The sequence below is a fragment of the Sphaerodactylus townsendi genome, linkage group LG16, assembly GCF_021028975.2.
Source record: "Sphaerodactylus townsendi isolate TG3544 linkage group LG16, MPM_Stown_v2.3, whole genome shotgun sequence".
Taxonomy (NCBI): domain Eukaryota; kingdom Metazoa; phylum Chordata; class Lepidosauria; order Squamata; family Sphaerodactylidae; genus Sphaerodactylus; species Sphaerodactylus townsendi.
In genome coordinates this window covers 13,899,015-13,926,758 of record NC_059440.1, presented here as the reverse complement: position 1 = coordinate 13,926,758, position 27,744 = coordinate 13,899,015, and the positions used below count along the sequence as shown (strand labels likewise).

Sequence of the window (27,744 nt, the reverse complement as noted above, 5' to 3'; positions counted from 1 at the left end):
TCTTCTTCTTCTTCTTCTTCTTCTTCTGTTCATTTTTATCATTTTTATGTGTTTGATTTGATCTGTAAACAGCTTTCCCCGCCAAAAGCAGCACTCGGGCAGGAAAATGCTCTGACAGATGAAAATCCCAACCGATCAGATGAGCCACTTTCCCTTTTAGAGACCCTTAATGAATTCAGGGTTGGCCAAAAGCATCCAAGGAAGCCGCGGCAAATTTCCGACTGAACAGTTTTGGCGCCTGGATGTTTAAAAAGCCTCGCCCGGTCTTGCTAGCGTGCTCTACGGTCTCTGTCACGTCACATGCATTTTGAATGCTCCTTGACCCGGGGTTTAAGGATCATGTGCTGTTTGAGGCGGTGAGGCCGCTGCCTCTCGGCTTTAGACATATTTGAGCAGATTAGCTTTATCAGTGGCTGTGAAGGAACAGTAGCGTAATTCTCTTTTTGTGAAGTAATTTAGAAGGAGAGCACAAGAAGGTGCTTGAGGCCTGTTGCAGTGTGGATTATTTGCTTAGTTGCTCAAAGTTGGAGAATGAATGGGGAGAAGGGACGTTGGAGGTGCTAGATGTCCTCCTCAGACTTTTGTTTTTCAAAAAGTCATATCTTTTTGTGTTCCATAAATATATCTGCATAAGGATTGAGCTAGGAAAGGGTATGCTCCGCTGTTGAGCTAGGAGCCCTTGAGCGCAAGCAACTTCTTTTGATACTGCTCCTAAGGATTTCTATAGCACTGAGTTGAAAATCCTTCATATACTGTTGTGGTTTGTTTTCAGTGTGGTTGTTTATTATTTCGTCGTACTGTTTTTCTTGCGAACCACCTCAAGCAAGTCTCTGAAAAGGCAGCAGATACGTTTGTTCAATTAAACTGTAATCCTTGCCATAGCAAATCCACATTCTCCCCATTTTGCAGATGAGGGTATGAGACATAGGAGGTATGACTTGCCCACGACTGCTTGTAGAGTTGTAGCTGAGATGAGACGTGAACTGGTTACCACCTGTTAGTGGCAAACTACATGTTATGGTGGCCACAGGTCTAACCTGTGCCCGGTGATGCCACTTTACAGGCAAATGTACCTGTTTAACATTTGTGGTGGGAGCCACTTCTGATTGGCCCTTGCTGCAGTGGCATCAGCCAATCGTATTCCACCTCGCCAGATCATATGATTTTTTCCCCAGGAGTATACTGTATACTGTATGCATGTGCGCTGGGATTAAGTTTCTTTTCCTTGCGCATGTATATCGCTATGTTGTAGAAAATTAAACACTTGCCTCTCCCGTTCATTCCCATTGCTAATTTCTTCTCCCCAGCTAATTCATTCAGCATGCCTGCCCTTTTGTGAAAATTACCACTCCTCTAAAATGTGGCTTTCCTGGGCATCGGCTGAACTCTGCAGTATTCTCAGCGTGGTTGAGCATTGGGCAACAGACACTAATTAAGTGGCCTTGAGTCATGAGCTTGTCCTTTAGGGCTCGACCCACGCACATCTGTCTTCAATATGACAGGGATTGCCGGAAATGGCAATTATACCTGTAATTATAGGGCACATTACAGTTCTCAAAATGGATATCGAGGTGGAGCTTCTAATACCAAAAGGAGAAAAGGTGATGGGGGATTTGGGGAGCGTCTTTTAGCAGGAGTGCCGGGATAGCACATTCGATCTAAAAAAAGAAGAGCTGGTTTTTATGCCTTGCTTTTCTCTACCGTTAAGGAGACTCAGAGCTGCTTACAACCTCCTTTCCTTTCCTCTCCCCACAACAGATACCTTGTGAGGTAGGTGGGGCTGAGAGAGTTCTGAGAGAACTTTGACGGTCACCCAGCAGCCTTCATGTGGAGGAGCAGGGAAGCAAATCTGGTTCATCAGATAAGAGACTGCCGCTCATGCGCAAGAGTGGGGAATCAAACCCAGTTCTCTAGATTAGAGTCCGCCACTCTTAACCAGGGCATTACTACTTCAAGTGTACCTTACAAAAGTAGCAATTTGGTGGCTTGCTTTAAAGGGGGGTGGGTGGCAAGCAGGAGCTTTTAGCAAACATGCAGCCTGGACGATGTGGAAATACAAAGCAGTGAGAGCCAGGGTGTTGTAGTGGCTAAGAGTCATGGACTCTAATCTGGAGAACCAGGTTTGATTCCCCCACTCCTTCCCATGGGAGGCAGACTCTTATCTTGTGAACTGGATTTGTTTCCCTGCTCCTCCACATGCAGCCTACTGGGTGACCTTGGGCTAGAGTTCGCTCATTAACATGCAGTTTAGCCCTGACTGGATAGCCCCGGCTCAAATCTTGGAAGCTAAGCAAGGTCAGCTCTGGTTGGTACTCAGATGGGAGACCACCAGGGAAGTTGCTACGCAGGTTTGCTATGCAGAGGCTGGGGATGGCAAGCCACCTTTGAATCTCTCTGGCCTTGAACAGCCTACAGCATCGCTGTGTGTTAGCTGCAAGTTGAGGGTACTTTCCACCACAAAATGTGGCTTGACCCATAGAGGAGAGAGTGTAGAGCAGTGGTGGCGAACCTTTGGCACTCCAGATGTTATGGACTACAATTCCCATCAGTCTCTGACAGCATGGCCAATTGGGAATTATAGTCCATAACATCTGGAGTGCCAAAGGTTCACCACCATGGGTGTAGAGGGAGATGTGGAAATTGATATGCTTAAGCCGTAAGAAACTACGGTGTCCTGGAAGGGAGAAATGTGAGGAAATGTCCCAAAAATTTATCTCCCTTTCCATTCTTCATGATCTCCCCCTCCAATTGTAAACCTGAGGTCCTGAATGAAAACAAACTGTTTTAGATGGTGTTCTCCTCTTCCATTTATTTCTGCCTATGTACCTCTCCAAAGTCCCTTATGTGTCAACAGTGTGTTTCAATAAATTATTATTTATATTAATTTAGTCAAACTGAACATGATGGTGGTGATAGTTTAAATCTGAGTCTCTCCTCCTTACTAATGAGGAGGGAGATATAGGACAGGTTTCATCTTCAGAACAAAAAGGATACCTGGCTAACGACAGATTGTCTTTCCCTCCCCAAAAGGGAGAAAAGTATATCATTTTTGTGGTTCAGTGTGCTTTTTGTAAGTTATCTTGCTGCAATCCTCACAACAGCCCTTTAAGGTAGATCAGTGTTGTTATCACACTGATATTACAGGTACAGAGGGATAGTGGAGAAGAGTGGCATACCTAAATTAAATAACTGAGTTTGTGGCATAGGTGAGATTCAAACCCGAGACTTCCGTATCTCTGTCTCCTAACGGTTACAACCCCACCTTAATTGATTGCTCCAAGGGAAATTGCCCAAGATAAACTGTCAGAATTCTTTAAACTGTCTGTGATGATTATGACGCCAACTTACTGGCTTGGGTATTTAACTTTTCTCTGTCTTCCCTCAGTATTTCTGGCTCTTCGTCCTCTCGCGAGGCTTGGTTGGAATTGGCGAAGCCAGTTACTCTACCATCGCCCCCACCATCATTGGAGACCTCTTTACCAAAAACACCCGGACGCTGATGCTCTCCGTCTTCTATTTCGCAATCCCCCTGGGCAGGTATGGTCTGCATTATTTTTTGCTGGTGTTGGTGCAAACCAGCTGAGTGTTTAAACTGCCTTATTCCAAGTCAAACCACTTAATTCGGCATTGCTGACTGGTAGCACCCCTCAAAGGTCTTAGAAAAAGAAGGGCAATTCTCCGTACCTGTTGGCTGAGATCATAAAAAAACCCTGAACCTTGAATCTCCTGCATGCAAATCAGGTGTTCCTCCACAACCTATCAGCACATGGGTCGCTCTTCTGAATGTCTTTATATGAACATAGAAAACGATCTTATACTGAATCAGGGCATTGGTCCATTTGGCTCAGAAGAGTCTACTGTAACTGGAAGGAGGGGTGTGTCATCATGCTCCTGCTATCATTCTTGTTACAAGTAGTTCTCCAAGGTCTTTCTCAGCTGTTGAGAACATTTATTTGGAGGTGTTGGGTACTGAACTTGAGACCTTCTGCATGCAAATCAGATGCTTTACCACTGGGCCACTGCAAGCTGGCATTGGTTCTCCAGGGTATTAGGCAGAGGTCTTTCCTGATAGCTGCTGCTGGAGATCCTTTTAATGGAAAGGGACAGGGATTGAGTCCTTGTTCAAGCAAATTCCCACGATGCACAGAAAGCCTGAGTTATATCTCTGAGCCACATCCCCTCCCTGTAGCTTTTTGGGCATATGAAGCTGCCTTAAACCATGATCCATTTATACTCTGTTTCACATAAAGATGTTAGCAGGTTGTATATTCCTCTGCTACAGAACAAAGCGTCCTGGACCCTCTTTGTTATAGAATGCTCCACTGGGTCCTAGTGCTTACCTAGCCCTGCTCCCCCTGTCCATTTGAAAGTTTGAAAGTAAAAATACACTTTGGTGTAGGCGCTCTTGTATCAAAGTACCATGTTCAATAATACACAAAATAATGGTTTTGACAAAGGCAAAAATAAAATAGTGGTTTTGACAAAGGCAGTTCTGTAAGGAGACTCAAGGTGGCTTACAAGCTCCTTTCCCTTCCTCTCCCCACACCTTGTGAGGTAGGTGGGATTGAGAGAGTCTCAAAGAACTGTGACTAGCCCAAGGTCACCCAGCAGGAATGCAGGAGTGCAGAAACACATATGGTTCACCAGATAAGCCGCTGCCACTTAGGTGGAGGAGTGGGGACTCAAACCCAGTTCTCCAGATTAGAGTCCACCTGCTGTTAACCACTACTCGCTGGATATGTGAGGAGTTGAACCTGGAGCTTTCCACAAGACAGCAGATGTTCTGCAGAAACTTTGGGATTGCTGTTTTTTGGGTTTTTTTGCTTGATAAGTTTCCTCTACCGGCTTGGTACCTTATCTGATTCTGTAGGCAGAAGGAATTCACTGCCTTTACAATGCCTGACCCCCAACAGGGTAAAGTTGCAGACAGGGTGGGCACGCAAGGCACCGCTCCAAATTCCAACCAGCAGGCCTGCTTCCTGCAGAGCTGGTCGGGTGTTGTGAGTCTCGGTTTCCATCTAGGAAATCTTTTCCCGTAATCGGCTGGGTGACAAAACATCTGTGTAATGGGATGGTTGAACACACTATTCCAGACTCGTCATGTGCAGCCTCCAGACAAAGAGTTGAAAGCATTCCTTTCCCCCTTCAGGAAAAAAAAATGCATTCCAGGGTTTGTAATGTTGATAAGGGCAGCCTTTTCCTGAAGAAAACTCCAGGAAACGGAATAGCAGTTTGTCCTTTCCTGCTTGTTTTAAAACAGTAGTGGAATTCCCTGAATTATAGGCCCTTGGGTCTTCAGACTCTCTTCCCGCACATCACACCATTTATCTCTCACTCCTTGGGTATGTGGTTCCCCTGCCTCAGCATTTTATTGTCACAACAACCCTGTAAAGTAGGTTGGGATCAGGCTGAGTGATTGGCTCACCTGGTGGGTTTCATAAAGGAGTGGAGATTTCAGCCAAAGTCACCCTGGTCCTACATCTTGTATACTCCTGTTACGTTCTCATAGCTTGCTCTTGTAGTTTTATAAGGTGTACCTCTGGCTGAACTGTATTCCTTCATACTTTGGCGTGTGTTTACGTGTGTGCTGTCAAGTCACAACTGACTTAACGGCAAGAGTTTTCAAAGCAAGAGAGGCTGAGAAGTGGTTTGCCATTGTCTGCTTCTGCATGGACTGAGAGAGTTCTGAGAGAACTGTGACTAGCCCAAGGTCACCCAGCAGGCTTCATGTGAAGGAGTGGGGAATCAAAACTCGGTTGTCCAGAGTAGAGTCCACTGTTCTTAACCACTACTGGCTCTCAAGAGCCCTTTCTGCACATGCAGAATAATTCACTTTCAATCCACTTTGAATCTGGATTTCACTGTGTGGAATAGCAAAAGCCACTTTCAAACAATTGCGAAAGTGGACTGAATGTGCATTATTCTGCACGTGTGGAAGGGGTCAGGACTTGGGGTGAGGTGGTGTTTAATGTTAAAATGCCCTCACTTGCAAGGTGAGCCCTTAACCCAAAGCCATTCCAGGTCAGGTACGTCTTTACCACCCTCCCTTCATCTGAATACTTAACTGTTAAAAATGTGCAGCTCTTTTCACTGCCTCAATGCATAATTTATCCCAGTCGTGTGATAGCAAATCTGTGCCAATCATGTAATGTACAAGCAGAAGCCTCCCAAAGGAGTCCTCCTGAAGCTTATGGATTCTTTTAAGAATAGCTGAAAGGTACTAGCATTAAAAAATCACAAGGTGCCAAGTCTCTCTGATTAAAGGATTATATGGATGAGGAATGCCTTTTGCATGAAGAGATACCTCCATTTAGGGCATACCTGCATTACAGATTGCCATTGGTTGTAGGCCTGTCTTCCCTCAAAGAATTCCGAGAAATTCAGGTGCTGAGAATTCTCTGTTAGCAATCCGTACCACTTCCCTTATTAATATTTATGTGAAGAGAAAGAATAACCATTAAAATACCGCATCTACAATCCTGATCATGCATCCACCATCTTGTCATTCCCCTTCAGAGTTGGAAAAATATTGGGTTTTAATTTTTTTTAAAAAAAAAAATTCTAGGATGTATTGTCGAAGGCTTTCACGGCTGGAATCACTTGGGTGCTGTGTGGTTTCCGGGCTGTATGGCCGTGTTCTAGCATCATTCTCTCCTGATGTTTCGCCTGCATCTGTGGCTGCATCTTCAGATCCTCTGAAGATGCCAGCCACATATGCAGGCGAAACGTCAGGAGAGAATGCTGCTAGAACACGGCCATACAGCCCGGAAACCACACAGCACCCAAATTCTAGGATGTTTCATCTGACATTGACCAAGATGTTTTCATCTTCATCTGACATTGACCACCGTGCTCCTGCAGTTTTTGCAGCTGTTGATGGGCTCTTAACAGTCACATTGTTCTGGGAGTTCTCACCTGTGGAACTCCCTTCCTCATGAAGATCAGAAAAGCTAAACTTTTTCTGAGGCACTTGATCAGGATTTTTATCTTGTAACTTAAACCACTGGCTGGATAGTTTTTACATCTCCAGAGTGTTAAATCCCCAGTGTTTTGATCAGTTTGTGTTTTATACATGTTTTGTTGTGTGTTTTTTTTTTTTTACATTTGTATGCCTCCCTTCCCCTTTTGGACTCAGGGCAGCTTCCAGGAAAATTAAATACAATAACATTTCAGATTAAAAACAACATCTGTCTTAACCCCAGATGGCAACTGAAATACATAAAGGAAACATTTCTTCATGCAATGCGTGATTGGTGTTCAGAATATGCTGCCACAGGATGTGGTGGTGGCCACTAACCTGGATAGCTTTGAAAGGGGCTTGGACAGATATATGGAGGAGAAGTCGATTTATGGCTACCAATCTTGATCTTCCTTGATCTGAGATTGCAAATGCCTTAGCAGACCAGGTGCTCGGGAGCAGTAGCAGCAGCAGCAGAAGGCCTTTGCTTTCACATCCTGCACGTGAGTTCCCAAAGGCACCTGGTGGGCCACTGTGAGTAGCAGAGTGCTGGACTAGATGGACTCTGGTCTGATCCAGCAAACTCTTTCTTATGTTCTTGTCATTTATAAAATAGGAGGGGAAGAAAGGTGGGTTAAGAGAGTTTGAAGAAGAGTTTGAATTCATACCCCCCGCCCTTTTCTCTCCTGTAAGGAAACTTAAAGTGACTTACAAACTCCTTTCCCTTCCTCGCCCCACAACAGACACCTTGTGAGGTAGGTGGGCCAGAGAGAGTTCAGAGAGAACTTTGACTGGCCCAAGACCAGCTTCATGGGTAGGAGCAGGGAAACAAATCCAGCTCACCAGATAAGAATTCACCGTTCAGATGGAGGAGTGGGGAATCAAATTCAGTTCTTCAGATTAGAGTCCACCTGCTCTTACTACTACACTGCACTTGTTAGATTGTTCTGCCCTTCCTGGATCTTCTGGGGGGCTGGGCAAGCTAGGTACATCCAACAAGTTAATGGAATAATGCTTTATCTTCTTTTAACATACTTGTTTTTTGTTCTGTTTCTTCAGCGGTTTAGGGTATATCACCGGATCAAGTGTCAAGCAAGTAGCTGGCGACTGGCACTGGGCCCTGCGGGTGAGCAGCAGCCGATATTTAAAAAGTTTCTTTAAACATCTTTATTAAAGATTCTGTATTGCCGACCAAGGCCTGATTTATATGTTCAGTAAGTGAGAACACTTTTCCGGGCTGTACGACTTCAAATGTAGCAGGGAGGTAAGAGAAAAAGTCTCTTGCTTGAATGCCGCCTTGCAAACTGCTAAAACACCCAGGCATCACCTTGCATGTAGAAAGCTAACATGCCAGGGAAGAGGACTGGGCTTGATTTTAAATGCGATGAAAATGAGGTGAACAAGATTATATGTGGGATTCACACACGGTCTTGTTTAAACCCACTCAAAGCAGCGGTACATGAAGAATCAACACTCCAGCACAGGGGTCTGCAACCTGCGGCTCTCCAGATGTTCACGGACTACAGATCCCATCAGCCCTTGCCAGCATGGCCAATTGGCCGGGCTGGCAGGGGCTGATGGGATTTGTAGTCCATGAATATCTGGAGAGCCGCAAGTTGCAGACCCCTGCTCCAGCACAACACTGGCATGAGTTTTGGACCTCTAAGGTATTAAGTATACTCTACTGCTTTATGTGGGTGTTGTCACTGAGACTGTGCTCCCATAGGTAAGCTCTTGTGCCTTTGCCAGTAACATATTTCCACCTACCCTTCTCTTTGTCATGGTAATTTCTTCTGCGTCTGATGATTTTTCTTTCCATTTATGGAGAGAGTTCAGGTGCAACCCTTCGGTCTCCTGCAAAGGCCATACTCTCCAAGGGGGCCGGTGGTGCACGGCACATCGGGCACGCACACCTGTGGGGGTGTGGTGAGGGTGTTCCGGGAGCGTGGTGGGGGGGTTCTGGTTCTGGGGCAGGACGGGGGCATAACAGGGCAGGACAGGGGCGGAGGACGCACAAGTGGACCGAGCTCTTTTCCCCCTGGCTACACTTCTGGTCTCCTGCCAACAGCTGGAAGTGGTGCTGTCCACAAAAAGCTTAATTCAGAGGAAAGAGCATGTGAGCTGAAAAAGGCAAGCAGGAACCCCACACCTTGGGGCTGCTGGGCCGTACCACTTCAGTTTGTAGGTGATACGCCAGAGATTTTTAGTCCCTTCACAGCTGCTTCCCCATCCATATCCCCTGGCTGTAACTTTGTTTTCTCCCCCATGCCACATTTTAATTGTAATTTTCTTGGGGACAGGGACCCTTTGCTTTGCAAGGTGCCGTGTGCCATGTGCGCAAACGGTGCTATATAAAAGTAAAGTGTGCTATGTAGTCTCAACCAACTTATGGCAGTCCCACAAAGTTCCACTCCACGAGGTTTTCAAGGCAAGCAATGAGTAGAGGTGGTTTGCCGTTGCCTGCCTCTGCATAGCATCCCCAGTCTTTCTCAGACCCCTTCCGCCCATGCGGAATAATGCACTTTCAATCCACTTACACAATTGTTTGCAAGTGGGTTTGGATATTCCGCGCATCTGCAAAGTGCATTGAAAATGGATTGCAAGTGCATTATTCTGCATGTGTGGAAGGGCCCTTGGTGGTCTCCTGCCCAAGTACAAACCCTGCATCAACTCTGAGCAAGATCTGGCTAGTCTGGGCTATTAGAGCTTCCGTATGCATATGTGGTGCTATCTACGTTATGATAATATAAGCTGCTTGTCAGGAAAACTGACTCTAGACTAAAAAGCACAGGGTATAGCCTTGCTGAACCATACGATCTGTATTAGAGCTTAGGACATTCCCCGTCCTTAGTAGATTATTGTCCAGGCAGGAAAGCCAAGATTGCAGCTAGATATTAACTCTGCCGTCTCTTAGTTTCATTGTCTATTAATAAACAGAGCCAAAGATGCTTTCCTGTTTTTGGGAGGTTTGGCGTTGGGGTGGGGTGGGGTGTAACGACACTTCTTCTCACTTCATGCTTATTTCCCTGCATCGAGGCGTTCTGTTTCCTTCTATTTTATTTCCTCGGGGATGGTGAAAAAATGTGCGAAGAAGAATTCTGCACAATGCATGGATAAAAAGACGCCTTGGCCAAAATAGCCCGCAGGAAACAGGCCAACAGAACTGTTTCCTGACCCTTAACCCTACCTGGAGATTTGCCAGCACAGAGCAAAGCTCTGTCCTTCTCTTGGTGATGCTGTTTCAGGGAAGTGGATTCTCATGGTGAAGCCGTTTGTGGTTGCTGAAAGGGTCATGCTTTTAACGTTAAATATGTGATATGCTGGCTTTCTCCTGTGATATCTGCATTTGTGATATGCTGACTTTCATCTGTGATATGCTGCCCGCAAACAAGACATTTAGGCCATGGCATTTCTGTATATTCATAATTTTTTCTCACACCCACCCCGTGAGGTAGGTTTTAGGTGAAGAGTGTATGACTGGCCCATTGTCACCTAGCTCAGCTTTCATGGTCGAGTGAGGACTTGAACATGGATCTCCCAGATCCTAACCGTTACAGTTCACTAGCTGTCACTGTTAAGGGCAAGTTAGTGAGTTGGGATTTATATGCCATTAAAGGTATTCGAAATCGATTAGTGAGTTGGGAGGATATTTTGATTCTGAACTATGGAATAGAAAACAGAATACCTACCAACAATGAGCGATACTCTGCTAAATCAACTTACCCTTCTTTCCACATCTCATAAAAGTATTCTGCGCTTGCAAATTAGCAACATGAAAATGCATTTAATCTGCATATTGCAAAATCTGTTTTAAGTACATCATTTGCAAATGTGTAATATGCACATTTATAATATGTGAATTAATTAAATGTAATGAATTAATTTGTCTGTGAACCATCTGCCTGCTAACTGGTTTATCAACTCGAATTCTTCACGCAGATGACAGTTCTCTTTAAAAGCTCATCAACAAGACAGAACTGCCACTTGTAGAGAATTGCAGTCGTAAGCCAGGCCACAGGAAATAAGCTTGTACGGAATTCTGGGCTGGAATCAGTCGTGGGATTCAGCCGGTTCGCACCACTTCGGTAGAACCGGTTGTTAAAATGGTGCTTGTAAACAACCGGTTGTTAAAGTATTTGAACCCCACCACCAGAACTGGTTGTTAAATTATTTGAATCCCACCACTGGCTGGAATATATGGCATAGGGTTCCCAAAAAATGTACCTGTTCAGAAAATGTGTAGCTTTTGTAGTTGCAAAACAGGATGACCAAATATTGGTTTGAGAGACTGAAGGAGCTGCATTTTGCTATATGCATTTTTGCATATTTTGTCAAATGCAGATAAAGAAACTAAATAAACTGTTACTCCATGGGGGAATCCTTCTAGTGAAGCCACGCTAATGCCTCCTTACGTAGATCAGCATGGCACGTACACTCTGCAGTCATGAAGAGTTTGGATTTATATCCCACTTTTCTCAACCGTGAGGCGTCTCAAAGTGGCTTACAAACTCCTTCCTCTCCTCACAACAGATACTTTGTGAGGTAGGTGGGTCTGAGGAAGTTCTGAGAGATCTGTGTGGCTGGACCAAGGTCACTCAGAAGGCTTCGTGCGTAGGGGTAGGGAATCAGACCTGGTTCTCCAGATTAGAGTCCAGCGCCCTTTCACCACTGCGCCATACTGGCATGGGCTATGCTGCTGCCCGGCCAACTTGCTGTGAAGCTGAGCTGAAATTTTGTGGACAATGTTTTCCATGAGAAAAAGGGGCCTGAAATGTTTTTTGAAAGGTTGCAGAGTTGAAAGGGGTCTTACAGACTGTCTTTCCTGAATGAGAGCGGGAAATATAAACAGCAGATACCATCGTACTGTGGTGGCGAACCTTTGGCACTCCAGCTGTTATGGACTACAATTCCCATCAGCCCCTGCCAATTGGCCATGCTGGCAGGGGCTGATGGGAATTGTAGTCCATAACATCTGGAGTGCCAAAGGTTCGCCATCACTGCCATAGTAGATAGAAATAGTAAACGGATAGGTAAAATTAATTTCATTCACATTTGCAATTTTAATTTTGTAGTTTGTCTATGGCCCTTTCCGCACAAATCCCCTGAAACATTTCAACCAGAGAACCATTTGAAAAGGAATTCATTTAAAACATTTCGAGGCTGGAAACAAAACATTTGGGGGTCAGAACAGTGCGAAACCCCATGGAGGAAACATTTTATTTCCTGCCTCAAAACGTTTTAAAAGTTTTGTGCAAAAAGGGCCTTTATGTTGTTTTGGGGGGGTGGTAAAACTGTCATGTGGGGGACTGCTAGATGGGTTCAGGAGGTCATGGAGAACCAACGTGGTATAGTGGTGAAGAGCAGGTGGATTCTAATCTGGAGAACCGGGTTTGATTCCCCACACCTCCACCTGAGTGGCGGAGGCTTATTTGGTGAATCAGATATGTTTTTGCACTCCTACATTCCTGCTGAGTGACCTTGGGCTAGTCACAGTTCTTCAGACTTTCTCGGCCCCACCTACCTCACCAGGTGTCTGTTGTGGGGAGAGGAAGGGAAAGGAGCTTGTAAGCCACCTTTAGTCCCCATACAGGAGAGAAAGGTGGGGTATAAATCCAAACTCTTATTATTATTATCTGTGTTTTTAAAAAGACATAACTAGACCGTATTCACCACTGGTTCTTCCTTTTCCCCCCTCTCTTTTTCAGGTCTCTCCACTTTTAGGAATGATCACGGGGACTCTCATCTTGATATTTGTTCCTGCTGCTAAGAGAGGCAACGCTGAACAACTGGGGGCACAGCTGAAGGCTCGAACCTCCTGGCTGAGAGACATGAAGGCCCTGATAAGAAAGTAAGCAGGCTGTGCCCAAGCGTGGCCCGTTTTTTAAAAAATCTATCCTCGTTGCATAGCTGACCACTCTTTTTTATTTTCGAAAAATATGGTTGAAGAGCTCGCCGTACTTCAAATACAGTTCCGCTTGTCACATAGGTATTCATAAATTAATTTACCCAACGATCTCCTTCACAGCGTAACAGAGCACTGGAAACCAACAGGATTTGTAATGTGTTCCCTCTTTGTAGCCTTTCAATGAGGCCAATTCACTTTGGAATAGCGCCAACTATTGCTGCTATCCTACCGTATATGTTAGAGGTTCTCCTTGGGGTCATACGCCTGTGCTGGACCATTTTAGAACAATTTTCTCTCATCTGCAAACTGATTATTCATTGATTCATTCATTGATTCATTGATTCATTGATTCATTGATTCATTGATTCATTGATTCATTCATTCATTCATTCATTCTTGGATTTTTATACCGCCCTCCCCCGGAGGGCTCAGGGTTAGTTCTTCCTGAGTGGGTATATATAATTCCAGAGAACAATAATCTTCATGTGGGTATATATAATTCTGTGTTTTGACCTCTAGTTCATCAACTACAGTTCTAAGCCCTACAGTTCATAACTACAGTTCATAATGCTCAGTGTTTTGTTTTGTAATTCTGGTAGCAGGGAATACAGTTTAGACAAGAGTCTTCAAGGGTTGCTGCTGCTAATTTTTTGAAGTCTGAACATTTTATGTATTGTCGAAGGCTTTCACAGCTGGATTCAACTGGTTGTTATGGGTTTTCCGGGCTGTGTGGCCGTGGTCTGGTAGATCTTGTTCCTAACGTTTTGCCTGCATCTGTGGCTGGCATCTTCAGAGGTGTATCACAGAGAGAAGTGTGACTTCTCTCCTCTGAAGATGCCGGCCACGGATGCAGGCGAAACGTTAGGAACAAGACCTGCCAGACCACGGCCACACAGCCCGGAAAACCCATTAAAACCATCTGAACATTTTTTTCCCTTCCTTAGAAAGATTGGGCTTTCCTGTAGTGCAAATTCAAGCAAACGGCAAAAATGTACCCTCTCCCAAGTACATAATCCTTGAGTATTAGTCTGCCCGTATATCTCCCATGATGGCATTTATGAATGTTGCCATTCAACACTAGCCATGTGCTAGATGCTATACCTGTCACTACAGTGTGGCAGTCCGAAAGTAGGGGACTTTAAGATCATCTGCACCTGAAGCCTTTCTTTCTTCTTAAGAAATCCTGAAGACTGTAAGGGACATCTACCAGAGAATTCACAGCACCCTTACAGATCTCAGGATTCTTTGGAGGAAACTGTGATGGAGAAACTGTGGTTTGAGATGACCTGCAATCTTACTTCACACCCGTGCAAACCCTTTTGTCTCCACAGTCGCAGCTATGTGTTCTCCTCCCTGGCTACCTCGGCTGTCTCGTTTGCCACGGGGGCTCTGGGAATGTGGATCCCCCTCTACCTCCACCGAGCACAGGTGGTCCAAAAAACAGCAGAGACGTGCACATCGCAGCCCTGTGGGACCAAGGACAGGTGAGGCTGGCTGGTTGCATGGACTCTGATCCACCACTTCGTAGCCATGTGCGGCTATTTGCATGTATGAAGCTTTGTGGATGAAATGCCAGAACTGGAACTTTCATGTAGCCTCAAACAAAGTGTTGCTTTTCAGTGGGGGCCAGTTCAAATGCTCAGATTCAAGACATAGAGTGGTTGGAAACATGTCCTCAAGTCAGCTGTCTGAATGAAGAGCTACTCTGACCTCTTTCATTATGATCTGGTCTGCTAGGGGAGGCCTTGGTCTTTGCCTCACCACCAGCACTCTGTTGGCATCATGTCCAATAGTCCTTCTAAAACTTTTGTGCTGCGTGGAAGTTTGCTCTCGCTGAGCGGAACTGAGCCGCCAACGAGAGTTCCCCCTGCTGGGCGGCTGCCCAACCTGTGCAACCCCAATATGGTGCCTGTGTGGCCACACGGCCATGCACCTTACAGGGAACATTGATTTCATGTCCCATGGGGGGTCACCAAAAGGTAGAGGCAGAGGTGTAGCTCCAAGGGGGCCAGGGGGTGTGCGGCGCACTGGGCGCGTGCCCTGTGGGGGTGTGGCAGGGCGTTCCGGGGCAGGGCGGGGGTGGAGGACGCACCAGTGCACCGGGCACTTTTATCCCTTGCTACGCCTCTGGCTAGAGGTCATTCTCTGAAGCAGCCCTCTGGAGAAGAGATTACGCAGAGCAAAAGGGTCCTTTTCTTCATTCTTGGATATGGCAGGCCATCCCCGAGTAAGATTGAAAGGAATTTTATTCAGATGCATTTGTAAGTCCCCTCAAAGACCTAAGTGTTAGTAAAAGTGGTACATAAATCGTTTAAATCAGTCAGCTCACGTATATCCACGTGTAAAGCCAGCTGTGTTTCCTCCAGCTCCTCCTCATTTTGTACAGCGTGTTACGCATTATTTACTTGAACCGTTCGCATCCCGCTTTTCCTTTTTCGCTCACTTTTTAATGTGCTTCAGTCCCTAACTCTTAGTGAGTTCTCACAACCATCCTACAAGGTAGGAATACCCCCTCCCCTTTTAAAAAATAAGCGGAGGAGCTGAAGTTGGAGCAATGTGATTTAACCAAAAAGCAGATAATAAGCAAACATTAAAGAAGGGACCTTGCCTAAAATGCGATGAAATATTCTCGGCTGATTAAATTTAAATGCATTTGCATATTGTAGTAGCTCCGCAGTGGGTTATTTTTCAACCTGAGGCACAGGATGATTTCTCATGATTTTCAATGATGATAGTGAAATGTCAGTCTTTTGATTGGCCTTGAAGTTTTGTCAATTACATTTTCAGGATTTTTCAATATACTGTTATACCCCTTACCAGTGGTGGAATTCAAATAATTTAACAACTGGTTCCGGTGGTGGGATGCAAATAATTTAACAACTGGTTGTTTATAAGCACCATTGTAACAACCGGTTCTGTCAAAGTGGTGCGAACCTGCTGAATCCCACCACTGCCCCTTACTCATTTTTTTATTCTTCTATTTTTAGAAAAAACCCACCTGTCTTCTACCTTACTGACTATATATAAAAATTATCTATACCAGGGGTAGGGAACCTTTAACACTCAAAGAGCCATTTGGACCCGTTTTCCACGGGAAAAGAAACACTTGGAGCCGCAAATAATTTTTGACATTTAAAATAAAGATAACACTGTATATATTGGGGTTTTTTTAACCTTTTACTCTTCTCATTCTAAGAAGCGCATGGATGCGTCCGCCCTGCTGCCTGCAGGGTGGGCAAGGATGGGGCCAGCAGCTCGGCCTCGCCGGCCACTGGGAAAGTGCCCGTCCCGCTCAAACGGGGCGGGCGAGAGGGGAAGCCCGCAGCATGGCCCAGCCGGCCGCAGGCAGTTGGTGCGCCCGCCCTGCTGCCTGCAGGGCGGGCAAGGATGAAGCTGGCAGCTCGGCCTCGCTGACCACTGGGAAAGCGCCCGCCCTGCTTCAACGGGGCGGGCGAGAGGGGAAGCCCGCGGCGCAGCCCAGCCGGCCTTGGGCAGTTGGTGCGCCTGCCCTGCTGCCTGCAGGGCGGGCAAGGATGGGGCCGGTGGCTCGGCTCGTGGAGCCACAGTGCAAGGGAAGAAGAGCCGCATGTGGCTCTCGAGCCGCAGGTACCCTACCCCTGATCTATACCAATAAAGGCTTGCTTGCTTTCTTTATAAAAATTATGCTCACATATTTTCTTTGGAACATTTTATGTCTTTCAGTTTGATTTTTGGAGCCATCACCTGCTTCACCGGTTTCCTGGGTGTGATCACCGGGGCCGGGGCTACCAAGTGGTGCCGGTTGAAAACTCAGCGTGCGGACCCTCTTGTGTGTGCCGTGGGAATGCTGGGATCAGCCATCTTCACCTGCCTAATCTTCGTTGCAGCCAAGAGCAGCATTGTGGGAGCCTACGTACGTATAAATGGGAAATGCTGAAGCACACTGGGAAGGAGAAATTGCACTTTGCACAGTTTTGAAAACACAGGAGCTTCTCTGATCTGAATGCGTAGTGCCTTCCAAAGAGGGCAAAATGAGTGCATAATAGAGAATCCAACCCAAAGACAATGTGTGCTTAATGCAAGGCAGACCACAAGTGCACCAAAGGCCTCTGTATGTGATTTCTAATCTCCTCCAGTTTCCTCTGGCTTCAGGATATTCAGAAGTCTCATGCTGTAATGGAATTAATAGCGGGACTCTCAGAACCGAGTTATGTAGCCAAGGGCTGGCTTAGTTGTTCGTTGGTTCGTTTAAAAGATTTAAAAACCTGTTGCCCCCATGACTGGTACCAGCATACTCAAAATGATATAAAAGCAAAATACAACGAACCAATCACAATTTGCAACCTGGTGTTGCTCCTAAAATGTTCCCTGGCTTTAAAAGCAGCTTCTGTGAAAGAAATTCATGGTTCAGCAACCAGACAAAATCTACAGGAGTTTACAGGCGTGGTCCCCCTCAAAGACCCACCAGCAAAATGCCAGGAAAGCAAATTTCGGTTGGCATTTCAGAGTCATGGTGTTGCTACCAAGAATGTTCTGTCTGCCACGGCCATCCATTATTCTTTGGACTGTGATCCAAAGACCCTCCAAAGATCATCTCGGCACTAAGGCAGATCTATATGGGACACTGCAATTTAATCTCAATGTTGGTAGAATTTATTAATATTTACCGGCTCGCTATTGAAGGGGTGTTGTTGGAGGAATGCATAAGAAATGAAGTGATGCATAAGAAATGAAGTGAAGTTATGCCCATTCACTAGACACACCTAATTTCTAGAGGCGTGATCTGTTAAATAAGCCCCAGGTGATGACCATCACATTTATTCATAAGAACAGGATGCTTGTAGGGTGGGGAGTAATATGCTAGATCAGTGTTTCGTTCCAGCACATGTAGTAGCTAAATAGGCAGTGAAGTTCACAAATAATTCATACATTACTACAGTAGATCTGTTGGATGGTTTTGACCTGGTAGGCAGAGAACTAAGGGGTCATTTGTAAGCTGGATAAATGATGAGTGTGGGGGTGTGTGTTGGTTGCTGCTGTCGAAAATCATCTTTGTTTCTTAAACATAGCCTGGGGGGAGAGTGTGGATCAAGGCTGTGACACTGGAGCGGGCGTTAGGGAAGACTGGGAGATTGTGGCGCCAGGGAGAAAGTTCAGAGAAGCTTGGGAAACATAGTCAATAGATCGCCCAGCCACCGAAGACGTTTTCAAAACATTTCAGCCAGAGAATCATTTTAAAAGGGGGTTCATTTAAAACGTTTTGAAGCTGGAAATAAAATGTTCGGGGGTAAAAACAGTGTGGCACTCCACGGAGGAAACATTTTATTTCCTGCCTCAAAACGTTTTGAAAGGTTTGTGCAGAAAGGGCTGTTGTCTTTTAACATCGACATGGGGTTTGAGTAGCTAATAAGGACTTCTTTTTTCTTTTTCTTTTTTCTTTGCATTTTCCTTAATCAGTTCTACAACACATATTGATTACTTTGTACATGCATTAACACTAAACGAAAACATATTATATTAGACAATATACAAGAAACAAAAAACAAGAAACATGTACAAACAAACACTTTGTGATTGTTTACAACTTAATTTTGTCCTGACAGTCGCTAATGCACATACTTCTTAAGGTCCTTTCCTCAAAGTTTCTCCTTTGCAACTGTTCATTCCATCATTACCTTTCACCTAGGACTTCATCGATAATGTTCAGCTTGTATTGTCGAAGGCTTTCACGGCCGGAATCACTTGGGTGCTGTGTGGTTTCCGGGCTGAATGGCCGTGTTCTAGCAGTATTCTCTCCTGATGTTTCGCCTGCATCTGTGGCTGGCATCTTCTGAAGATGCTAGCCACAGATGCAGGTGAAACGTCAGGAGAGAATGCTACTAGAACACAGCCATACAGCCCGGAAACCACACAGCACCCAAATGTTCAGCTTATTCACTCTAATTTACTAAGGTGGAAGACTAATTTACTCTTTAACGGGTTCAGATCATCATTTTATATAATTTATATACATAATTTTACTATACTATTTCCCATACTTAGATCATTTATTATACTAATCTAAATTCTATAATATTAATAAGGACTTCTTGTGTGTGTCCCTAATAGGTCTGCATTTTCATCGGTGAAACTCTCCTCTTCTCCAACTGGGCCATTACAGCAGACATACTGATGGTGAGTTGAAGCAGAGTACGCTCAAGCTCAGGGCCCTGTGTATGCTGTATGTAGCACACCAATCACAATTTGAGACCATGGTTCAAAGAGAACCCTGGTTAATGTCAACTGGATTCAGCTAGGTGAAGGATGGAAGGGAGGAGGAGTCTCCCCTCCAGCAGCTGGGTCTCAATCTGCGGTCTGTGAGAGAGCTAGTGGGTTTTGGTGGTCAGCTGATCCTGTGTTGGACTAGGACCTGAGAGACCTGGGTTCGAGTACCCCGTTCTGCCACAGAGGTTCATTTAGTGACCTTGAGCCAGTGACTCCCTTGGCCTAGTCTTCCTCACGAGGTTGCTGTTAAGAGGATAAAATGGACAAGGGGAGAAAAATGAGGTAAAATGTCGAGAGAGAAACAAACACATGGTGGGGGTAAGAAATCAGTTAACACTGCACCGTTCACGAGTGGAGAACCAGTGTGGGGTTTTTTGCCATGTTGATTCCCGCCACTGCCAAGTAAGCAAAGTCCTGGTTTAGTGATATTCCCCGATCTTTGTGTATAGTTTTAATCTCAAGCAATATATGATCCAAGACGTTGCATATATATACTGTCTCACCTACCTCACAGGACGGTAGACCTGCGGAGACTTGTGGGAACAAGCCATGTGTTGATTTATTACACGAATGTGCTGATACAGCATTCATTGAAGTGACTAAAAAGGAAATATACAACCTACAGATTTTGAACGAATTGTTGAATGAATTGGAACATGTATATGTAATTATTGTAACTTGGAAAATACTGTCGAAGGCTCTTCAGATCCTCTGAAGATGCCAGCCACAGATGCAGGCGAAACGTCAGGAGAGAATGCTGCTAGAACACGGCCATACAGCCCGGAAACCACACAGCACCCATTGGAAAATACTGTATATAGTCTTGCACATTTAGTGGGAGTATTTGTCTGGTATATGGATTAATTTGATAAATTGCACAATACACCTGCCATTGCAGTATATATATATATGCAGCCTCTTTGATATTTTGGAACATATATTGCTTGATGATTTCCGTTGCATAAGGTCATTCATACTAGTTTTAATCTCACCCTTCTTCCAAGGAGGTTCAGGGTGGTTCCACATCCATGGGTAGTTCCTCTCCCATTTTCTCCTCACCACCATCCTGTGAGGTAGGCGCGCCTTGGAGTTGCCGATGTCTCCCTGTTTGCCCAGCCAACTTCATGGCAGAGTGGCAATTTGGTCATGACTCTCATCCAGGATAATACAGGATGCTAACCACAACACTTGGTTCTCTGTGATGCTACAAATAGCTCTGCCAGATTTTCGTGGTGAGAAAGGCGGACGTTGGCGGCACGGCCAAAGTTTTCCTCTGCCTATGCTTGAGGCCTACCGGTGTAACCCATTTGGCCTTTTTCATTTGGCTCCCTGAGTGGTGTGTGCCACTTAGAGGAAGCAAGGCAATCTCTCCCTTCCCTCCAAGAGCTCCCTTCCCTCTTCATCAGCCAACTCTCATCTCTGGTGAGGGACATTTAAAGCCAGCCCTGTGGGCATGGGTTTTGGTTTGGGTTCTATTTTTGTACTAGAAATGCCAGTGCGGCTCTGTAATTGACTTCATCTCCAAACTTGGTCAGCAGCTGATGTTTTTACTAAGTGCTCTTTCTATTTTCTTGGGGTTTTTTTTAAAGAGAAGGGAGTTGGGATTCTCTCAGCCCTTGTTCCTGTATTATTTTAATGGAGTTACATAAAAAGAGCTGGGGGCTTTCTGAATATGTGTGGAATTTGATCTCTGGCACACAAAACTTGGCCTCTGTGTACTACCATTTCCCTCTTTCATCTTGACTACTGCTTTCTTAAGCGGATAAGAGCATGCCGAAAACTCAAACCACTTTGCTAGTTCTTATTATGACCAGTCAGATGTCCCAGAAGGCCTACAGGGAGAATGCAAAAACCAGAGCCTCCTCAGAAACTAGAATGTAAGGATATACCCTCTAATCATGGAGGTTTCATTGAACTGACAAGGACTTATACCCGTTGGTGAGAACACCTATTTCTCCATTTCATCCATTCTCCTTTAAAGCTAGCTGCTTAAATGTGGCAGCAAATTTCATATGTTAGTTATACTTTGTATGAAAAATAACCCTCTTCTTTTGCTTGCCCTGAATCTATTGCTAGTCATTTTTAGCAGGGGCTCCCCAAGTTTCCTTAGTATGGAAGAGAGAAAAAAGTTCCCTGCCTCCACAATATGGATAAATTAGTTTACATTATGGACTCTGGGTGTACACCCACCCACCCACCCACCCACCCACTCTCTCTCTCTCTCTCTCTCTCTCTCTCTCTCTCTATCTATCTATCTATCTATCTATCTATCATCATTTAAAATTTATATCCCACCCTATCCCTGAAGGGCTCAGGGCGGGTCACAACCACAATAAATACAATCCATAAAAACATATAACACTTTTGAAATAGAAATATATAAAATGTTTTAAAATAGAAATATATAAAAATTAAAGCAATAGTACCATAACGCCTGTAGTAGATGGCAACATAATTCCTTCCAGCTCATTCTGTTCCCTCGTTCTGCACATTGTGGGTCAATTTTTGTGGGAATTAACTTTTTCCCCCCATTAAAAAAGTGAATATTCATGTTGTACCCAGAACATTTACAGTGTATGGTATTGCGAATATTTTAGGCAAACCGTTGTATATCCAAGGATTTGAATGGCCAAGGAATAGTCAGCTTCTGCTGCCTGCACAGCCCTTTCCTTTAACTATTCTTCCTTAGGGCAGTGCTTTTTAGCTTCCATTATTAACCAAAAGGGTCATCAAAAAAACTCATAACCAAATGGGCTACAAAGAGGAGAACCACTCCGTTTAATTGTATTTGCTTTCAATTAGCAGCTCTTGAACAACGGTAATGAACAAGAAAGCATTTGAAACCGCATGGGCATGCAATTATGCCCCTTTCATAACATAGTGTTGGATTGAGGACAAAGAAGCAAGCATTTTAAATTTCTTTGGGCTGCCTTTATATTTTTATTGCGGATGCTTTGAGAAACTCGCTTCTGAGGTTTCTTGTGGCTGCCCCAAACCTTGCTGAATGCAGCTGAACTTTCATCTTTTGATGTATCTTTTTCTTCTTCTTCTTAGTATGTGGTCATCCCGACACGCCGGGCTACAGCTGTGGCTTTGCAAAGTTTTACATCGCACCTTCTGGGAGACGCAGGAAGTCCCTACCTGATTGGATTTGTAAGCGCTTGCTGTTTTATTTAGAGCACTGTTTGTATGTTTTATTGTTTGTATTTATGTTATTCTTATTGCTTTATTTGTTATTGTTCCCTTTGCACTGTTTATTACCTGTGCGGTTCACCTGTATTAGCTGAGCTTAGCCCAAGCTTGTCACAGCCTCGGTTACTATAGTATAGGCTGATAAATCACAAGGGGAGGCTGAAGGAAGATGAGGCAAAACCACCTTTGCTCATCTCTTGCCTTGAACACCCCATGGATAGGATCATAATGAGTCAGTTCCCACTCCACAGAGACAGCGTTGCATAGTGGTTAATAGTGGTGGATTTATCTGGGGAATCGGATTTGTTTATGAATAGAGTAAGTGCACCTCTAACAGCATTCACCAAATACAGACCAAAAAATCACGTGACGCACGTGTGCTGCACAGTGGCTTGTGTATATTACAATTATTGTTTACAGTGTATAAACATACATAAAATGCAATTGCTATTAATAATCTCTACTCTCATTACAGATATCTCCGATGGGAGAACTTCAGTAACACCAATGCAGTTAAACAACCACCAATGCAGTTAAACAACGGTGTTACTGAAGTTCTCCCATCGGAGATATCTGTAATGAGAGTAGAGATTATTAATAGCAATTGCATTTTATGTATGTTTATACACTGTAAAAAAATAATTGTAATATACACAAGCCACTGTGCAGCACATGTGCGTCACGTGATTTTTTGGTCTGTATTTGGTGAATCGGATTTGTTTCCCAGCTCCTCCACATGAAGCCTGCTGGGTGTCCTTGGGCCACTCACAGTTCTCCTAGAACTCTCTAACCCCCGCCTATCTCAAAAGGCTTCTGTTGTGTGTGGGGGGGGGGGCGGGGGGGAGAGGGAATGCGATTGCAAGCCACTCGAGACTCCTTATAGTTGAGAAAACAGGGCATAAATCCAAACTGTTCTTCATGACTACAGAGGCATAGCCAGGTTCCAAATTTAGGGGGAGCAAGCACATAAAACAGGTGCCTTTTCACTTCTAAGACCCTTCTACTTTTCCAATATGTGCTTAAAGGGGCAGCCGGTTTCCCCTGCGCCCCCATTAGCTACGCCACTGTGTGTGTGCAGTATTGGTCTATGTAAGTTGACATTAGCGTGGTTTCACTAGGATTCCCACCACTTCCCCCTCCCTACTGCTACAGTCAGGTCTTCCCTTTATAGAAGTCATGTTGATATCCCATCAGCAGGCCTTGTTCCTCTATGGGCTGACCTACAATTTACATGATCTCCCCCCCCCCCCCCTCGGAGCCTTTCTAAAAAAACTGAGGCATTTTCCACTTCCCAGAGACCCAGTTTGTTGACATCCTGTTTGAAGACTCAGTTTTACATCTGATAGAGGGAAGTGGGGTATAAAAACCAACTCTCCTTCATTTATGCAGTTCACGGTGAGAAAGGAAAACTATAAGCAATCAAGTGCAATGTCCTTGCACGCTTACCGGAAAACACGAGGGCGTTCTAATGAGTGAAATAGTCCTGTACTTTTTAATCTGGGGGGACTCCAGAGACCAAATTGGCAACGAGAGAGAGAAAGAGAGAGAGATTGTGGCTCGTCTCTTCTGCCAACAAGATGAGCTTTGTGCAGTGTGCAGCACTGACTATCGCAAATGCCGAGGGACCACTTCAGTGTCAAACTGGAGAGGTGCAAAAAGAGTAATTATGTTTAACAATTAGGAGTCATCAGCGCTAACTGAACGTTCCTGTTTCTTGACCTTGCCTTCCTTTCAAAGTGTTTACTCTCTTCACACATCAGACTTGTAACTTTGATCCTGAAGAGTCTAGTGTGCTAATTTGCTCTTCCAATCTAAATCCAGTATGCAGATTGTTTGTCGTCAGTAATTACAGTTTGCTCACAATAAATCAGAAGAAGAAGAAGAAGAGTTGGATTTATATCCCCCCTTTCTCTCCTGTAAGAAGACTGAAAGGGGCTTACAATCTCCCCCCTCACAACAAACACCCTAGTCACAGTTCTCTCAGAACTCTCTCAGCCCCACCTACCTCACAAGGTATCTGTTGTGGGGAGAGGAAGGGAAAGGAGCTTGTGTGCCACCTTGAGTCTCCTTACAAGAGAGAAAGGCGGGATATAAATCCAAACTCTTCTTTTTCTTCTAAACAATTTTGTTTTTAAAAAATTCAAATCAGAAAGTCCTTAGCAGTAGAAAAAGAGGACAAATATGTCAACCAAAGGCCTGGGATGGTGTGAAGAAATGTTCACATCTGACACCTTTCAAACCAATCACACATTTAGTGCACTGCGGATAGGTTTTTAAAAATATTAATCAATTTAACTGATTTTAATGACAGTTTTAAAAGAAACAACACGAAACCCTTCAATTTTAGCAAAAGGAGTGCATTGCGCATAGAACAACTGAGCATGCAGGTGTGAACCGGGGGAGCTCTGCAGTCATGGCCTTCATTGGTCAGACTGAAAATTAAAGCCTCCTGGCTTTAGCGGGCGGATGGGGGGACCTTCCTATAAATCCTGCGAGTGGAAAGGGGGAAGCTGGTTTATCGGGATGATCTTCTTTCTCCATAAGGTTTGTTTTCTGCTGCAGAGTTCCCCACGCATCTCAGCAAGGAAGCAATCACTTTTGCTTTGTCATATTGAATAAACCACACTCCTGCGACAGTTGGAGCCCCTGGAAATAAGCTAATCTCTCCCCCCCCTCCTCTGCTTCCTCTCCAGATCTCCGACTTGATACGCCAGAGCACAAAGGAGTCCCCGCTCTGGGAATTCCTCAGCTTAGGCTACGCTCTCATGCTGTGCCCTTTTGTTGTCGTCCTGGGGGGGATGTTTTTCCTAGCCACGGCCCTCTTCTTCCTAAGCGATCGAGCCAAAGCTGAACAACAGTGAGTATCCAAAGCGGGGAAAGGAAGGGAGTGGGGTGTGCGAAGGTTGTCGGCTGTGCTCTGGCTGCATCCTGTTCCATGAGATCCTTGGCTCGCTGTACAAGAAAGCATCTGTCTGGTTTCATTTATGTATTTGCAAAATTTGTGTCCTACCTTTCTGGCCTTTCATGGACCACCAAGGTAGCTAACAATTTAAAACACGCCTGATGTAAGCAAGGGTGCAGCTGCTAAAATTGGGGCCCAGGGCAACCCCAAATGCCACATGAAGTTCGGGGGGCAGGGGCGCAGTTCGATTGTGGACCCTCTCCTCTCCCTCTTTCTCCTCTTGTGTCAGGGTGGGGGGGCCTCTGGGCTGCGTGATACCCCACTCAAGGCATCTCCCCCCCAACCGCCCCTCGAGACACACCCAGGGTGATAAAATCAGTTTTATGTTAGCACTCACAGTGCTCTCAGAACTCTCTCAGCCCCACCTGTTGTGGTGCTGGTTGGGGGGAATTGCAAGCTGCTTTGAGACTCCTTATAGTAGAGGAAAAGTTGAGTGTAAAAACCAATATTTCCTTCTCTGCGCCATGTTGCTTTCAATGGGATGCACTTCCTGGTGGCAAACTAAACATTACATCTGTGACGTGATTGCCCTGGGGACTTGCAGCAGGATGCCAGTTGAGACTCCAACGCTGTTTTCCCAACCCTAAATGTTCCCTTGGGGTGTCATCTGTCCCATCGTGGGAGCTGCATGTGCAAGCATTCAGTTCTCATGCAGCCCCTGAGCGCATATGGGGTCATGGAAACGGTACAAGCAGGAAAGGAGCCTGTCCTCCTTTGAGCTTCAGTCCTTATCCAAATTGGGCCCATGTGGCACTGCCGAATCGAATTCCTGCGAAGAACTTACATCTGCCTTGCAACTGCACGTCCTCCTGCCGATTACACAGTAGATGTAAGGTATAATCTGCATCCCAGTGTGCAGGACTATAGGTTTAGTTGTCTCTGCATTGGGGATGCTTCCTCAGACAACAGCAGTGGCGTAGCCATGTAGTGGTTAAGAGCAGGTGCATTCTAATCTGGAGGTACCAGGTTTGATTCCCCGCTCTGCCGCCTGAGCTGTGGAGGCTTACCTGGGGAATTCAGATTGGCCTGTGCACTCCCAACACACACAGCAGCTGGGTGATCTTGGGCTAGTCACAGCTCTTCGGAGCTCTCTCAGCCTCACCCACCTCACAGGGTGTTTGTTGTGAGGGGGGAAGGGCAAAGAGATTGTAAGTCCCTTTTTGTCTCTCCTACAGGAGAGAAAGGGGGGATATAAATCCAAACTCCTCCTCCTCCTCCCCCTCTTCTTCTTCTTCTTCTCCTCCTCCTCCTCTTCTTTTCCTTCTTCTTCTCCTCCTCCTCCTCTTCTCCTCCTCCTCCTCTTCTTCTTCTTCTCCTTCTTCTCCTTCTCCTCCTTTCCTCCTCTTCCTCCTCCTCCTCCTCCTCCTCTTCTTCTTCTCCTCCTCCTCGGCCCCCACTCCATAACCTTTTTCAAAGGGGCTCGAAAAATTACTAAGAAGGCTGGACTTATTTTGGGGAGGATGGAAATGTTTCTGTGTCTTTCGCCCAGCTTAGCACTTATACGTAAATAGTGTCTCCCGGTATGCGCATATAAGAGCCCAAAGGTGCACCATCACGCTGTGAGAGAACGTTCTTTCTGACCCTTGACAAAACCAAAGCATTAAGAAGTTGGGCTACGTGTTTTTCAGTGCTGAAACTGATTTGGATCACCTCCCTGTTGGCAACTCCAGTAACTCGGAAGATTCTACCGCATAATAGCCACAAGAGCTTTTTAGGGGTTAGTTGTGTTTTCTTTTTTTTCCTTTTCTACTCACTGGCCAAGAGGTGGGAGAGGGGAAGGAATCTACCATCTATTTCCAATGCCAAGAGGAAACCTGACTTCTTTCCGTTAAAAAAAGAAGTTCGAAGCTGGCAGATTTTTGTGGGCAAATATTCCAAAACATGTGGTCGCGGGTGCTCTTTTGTGGGATTGTCCTTAAATTATGCAATAAGTTTTTCAATATCCTACAATTTTGTTTTTAATGCATTATGGATTTAGGGTTCTAATCCCTGCATCTCCACTGTGGCTGAGAAAGGCAATTTCCAGGCCTTTACACAGGAGTTTAGACTTCTTGTTTAAAGAGGTTGATCCTGTGTTGATTAAAAAAAATTACTTTTGTGATCTGCTTCAACCACGTGACATAAAGAAAATCTGCCTAATTTAACCTGGTTTTGCCAGCCATGGGAGGGGCTCCCAGCCACTTTTTATATTTCTTGCCTTTCCCCAGTGGCATATGTGCTTTATATCATCTTTGATAGATGCCTTGTTTCTTAAAGCAGTGGCATAGTGGTTAAGAGCAGATGTACTCTCATCCGGAGGAACCGGGTTTGATTCCCTGCTCTGCCACTTGAGCTGTGGAAGCTTACCTGGGGAATTCAGATTAGCCTGTACACTCCAACACACGCCAGCTGGGTGACCTTGGGCTAGTCACAGTTCTTCAGAGCTCTCTCAGCCCCACCTACCTCACAGGGTATTTGTTGCGAGGGGGGAAGGGAAAGGAGTTT

At 45.2% G+C, this 27,744-nt stretch overlaps 1 protein-coding gene across 2 annotated transcripts in view; it reads left to right on the top strand.

Annotated features, from left to right (window-relative positions):
- LOC125445971 (protein spinster homolog 2-like) overlaps positions 1-27,744 on the top strand; it is a 121,665-nt gene that overhangs the window by 80,792 nt on the left and 13,129 nt on the right. Inside the window, exons 4-12 of one of the 2 annotated variants that reach the window (XR_007246349.1) lie at positions 3,386-3,537; positions 8,018-8,084; positions 12,664-12,806; positions 14,195-14,347; positions 16,566-16,755; positions 18,951-19,016; positions 22,161-22,259; positions 24,992-25,155; positions 26,889-26,977. Coding sequence is in view for 1 of the 2 variants with exons in the window: in XM_048519426.1 (XP_048375383.1) it covers positions 3,386-3,537; positions 8,018-8,084; positions 12,664-12,806; positions 14,195-14,347; positions 16,566-16,755; positions 18,951-19,016; positions 22,161-22,259; positions 24,992-25,155 (1,034 nt within the window). In the remaining variant the exon portion in view is untranslated. The remainder of the gene's footprint in view (positions 1-3,385; positions 3,538-8,017; positions 8,085-12,663; positions 12,807-14,194; positions 14,348-16,565; positions 16,756-18,950; positions 19,017-22,160; positions 22,260-24,991; positions 25,156-26,888; positions 26,978-27,744) is intronic. The other variant, XM_048519426.1, reaches the window with a different exon arrangement.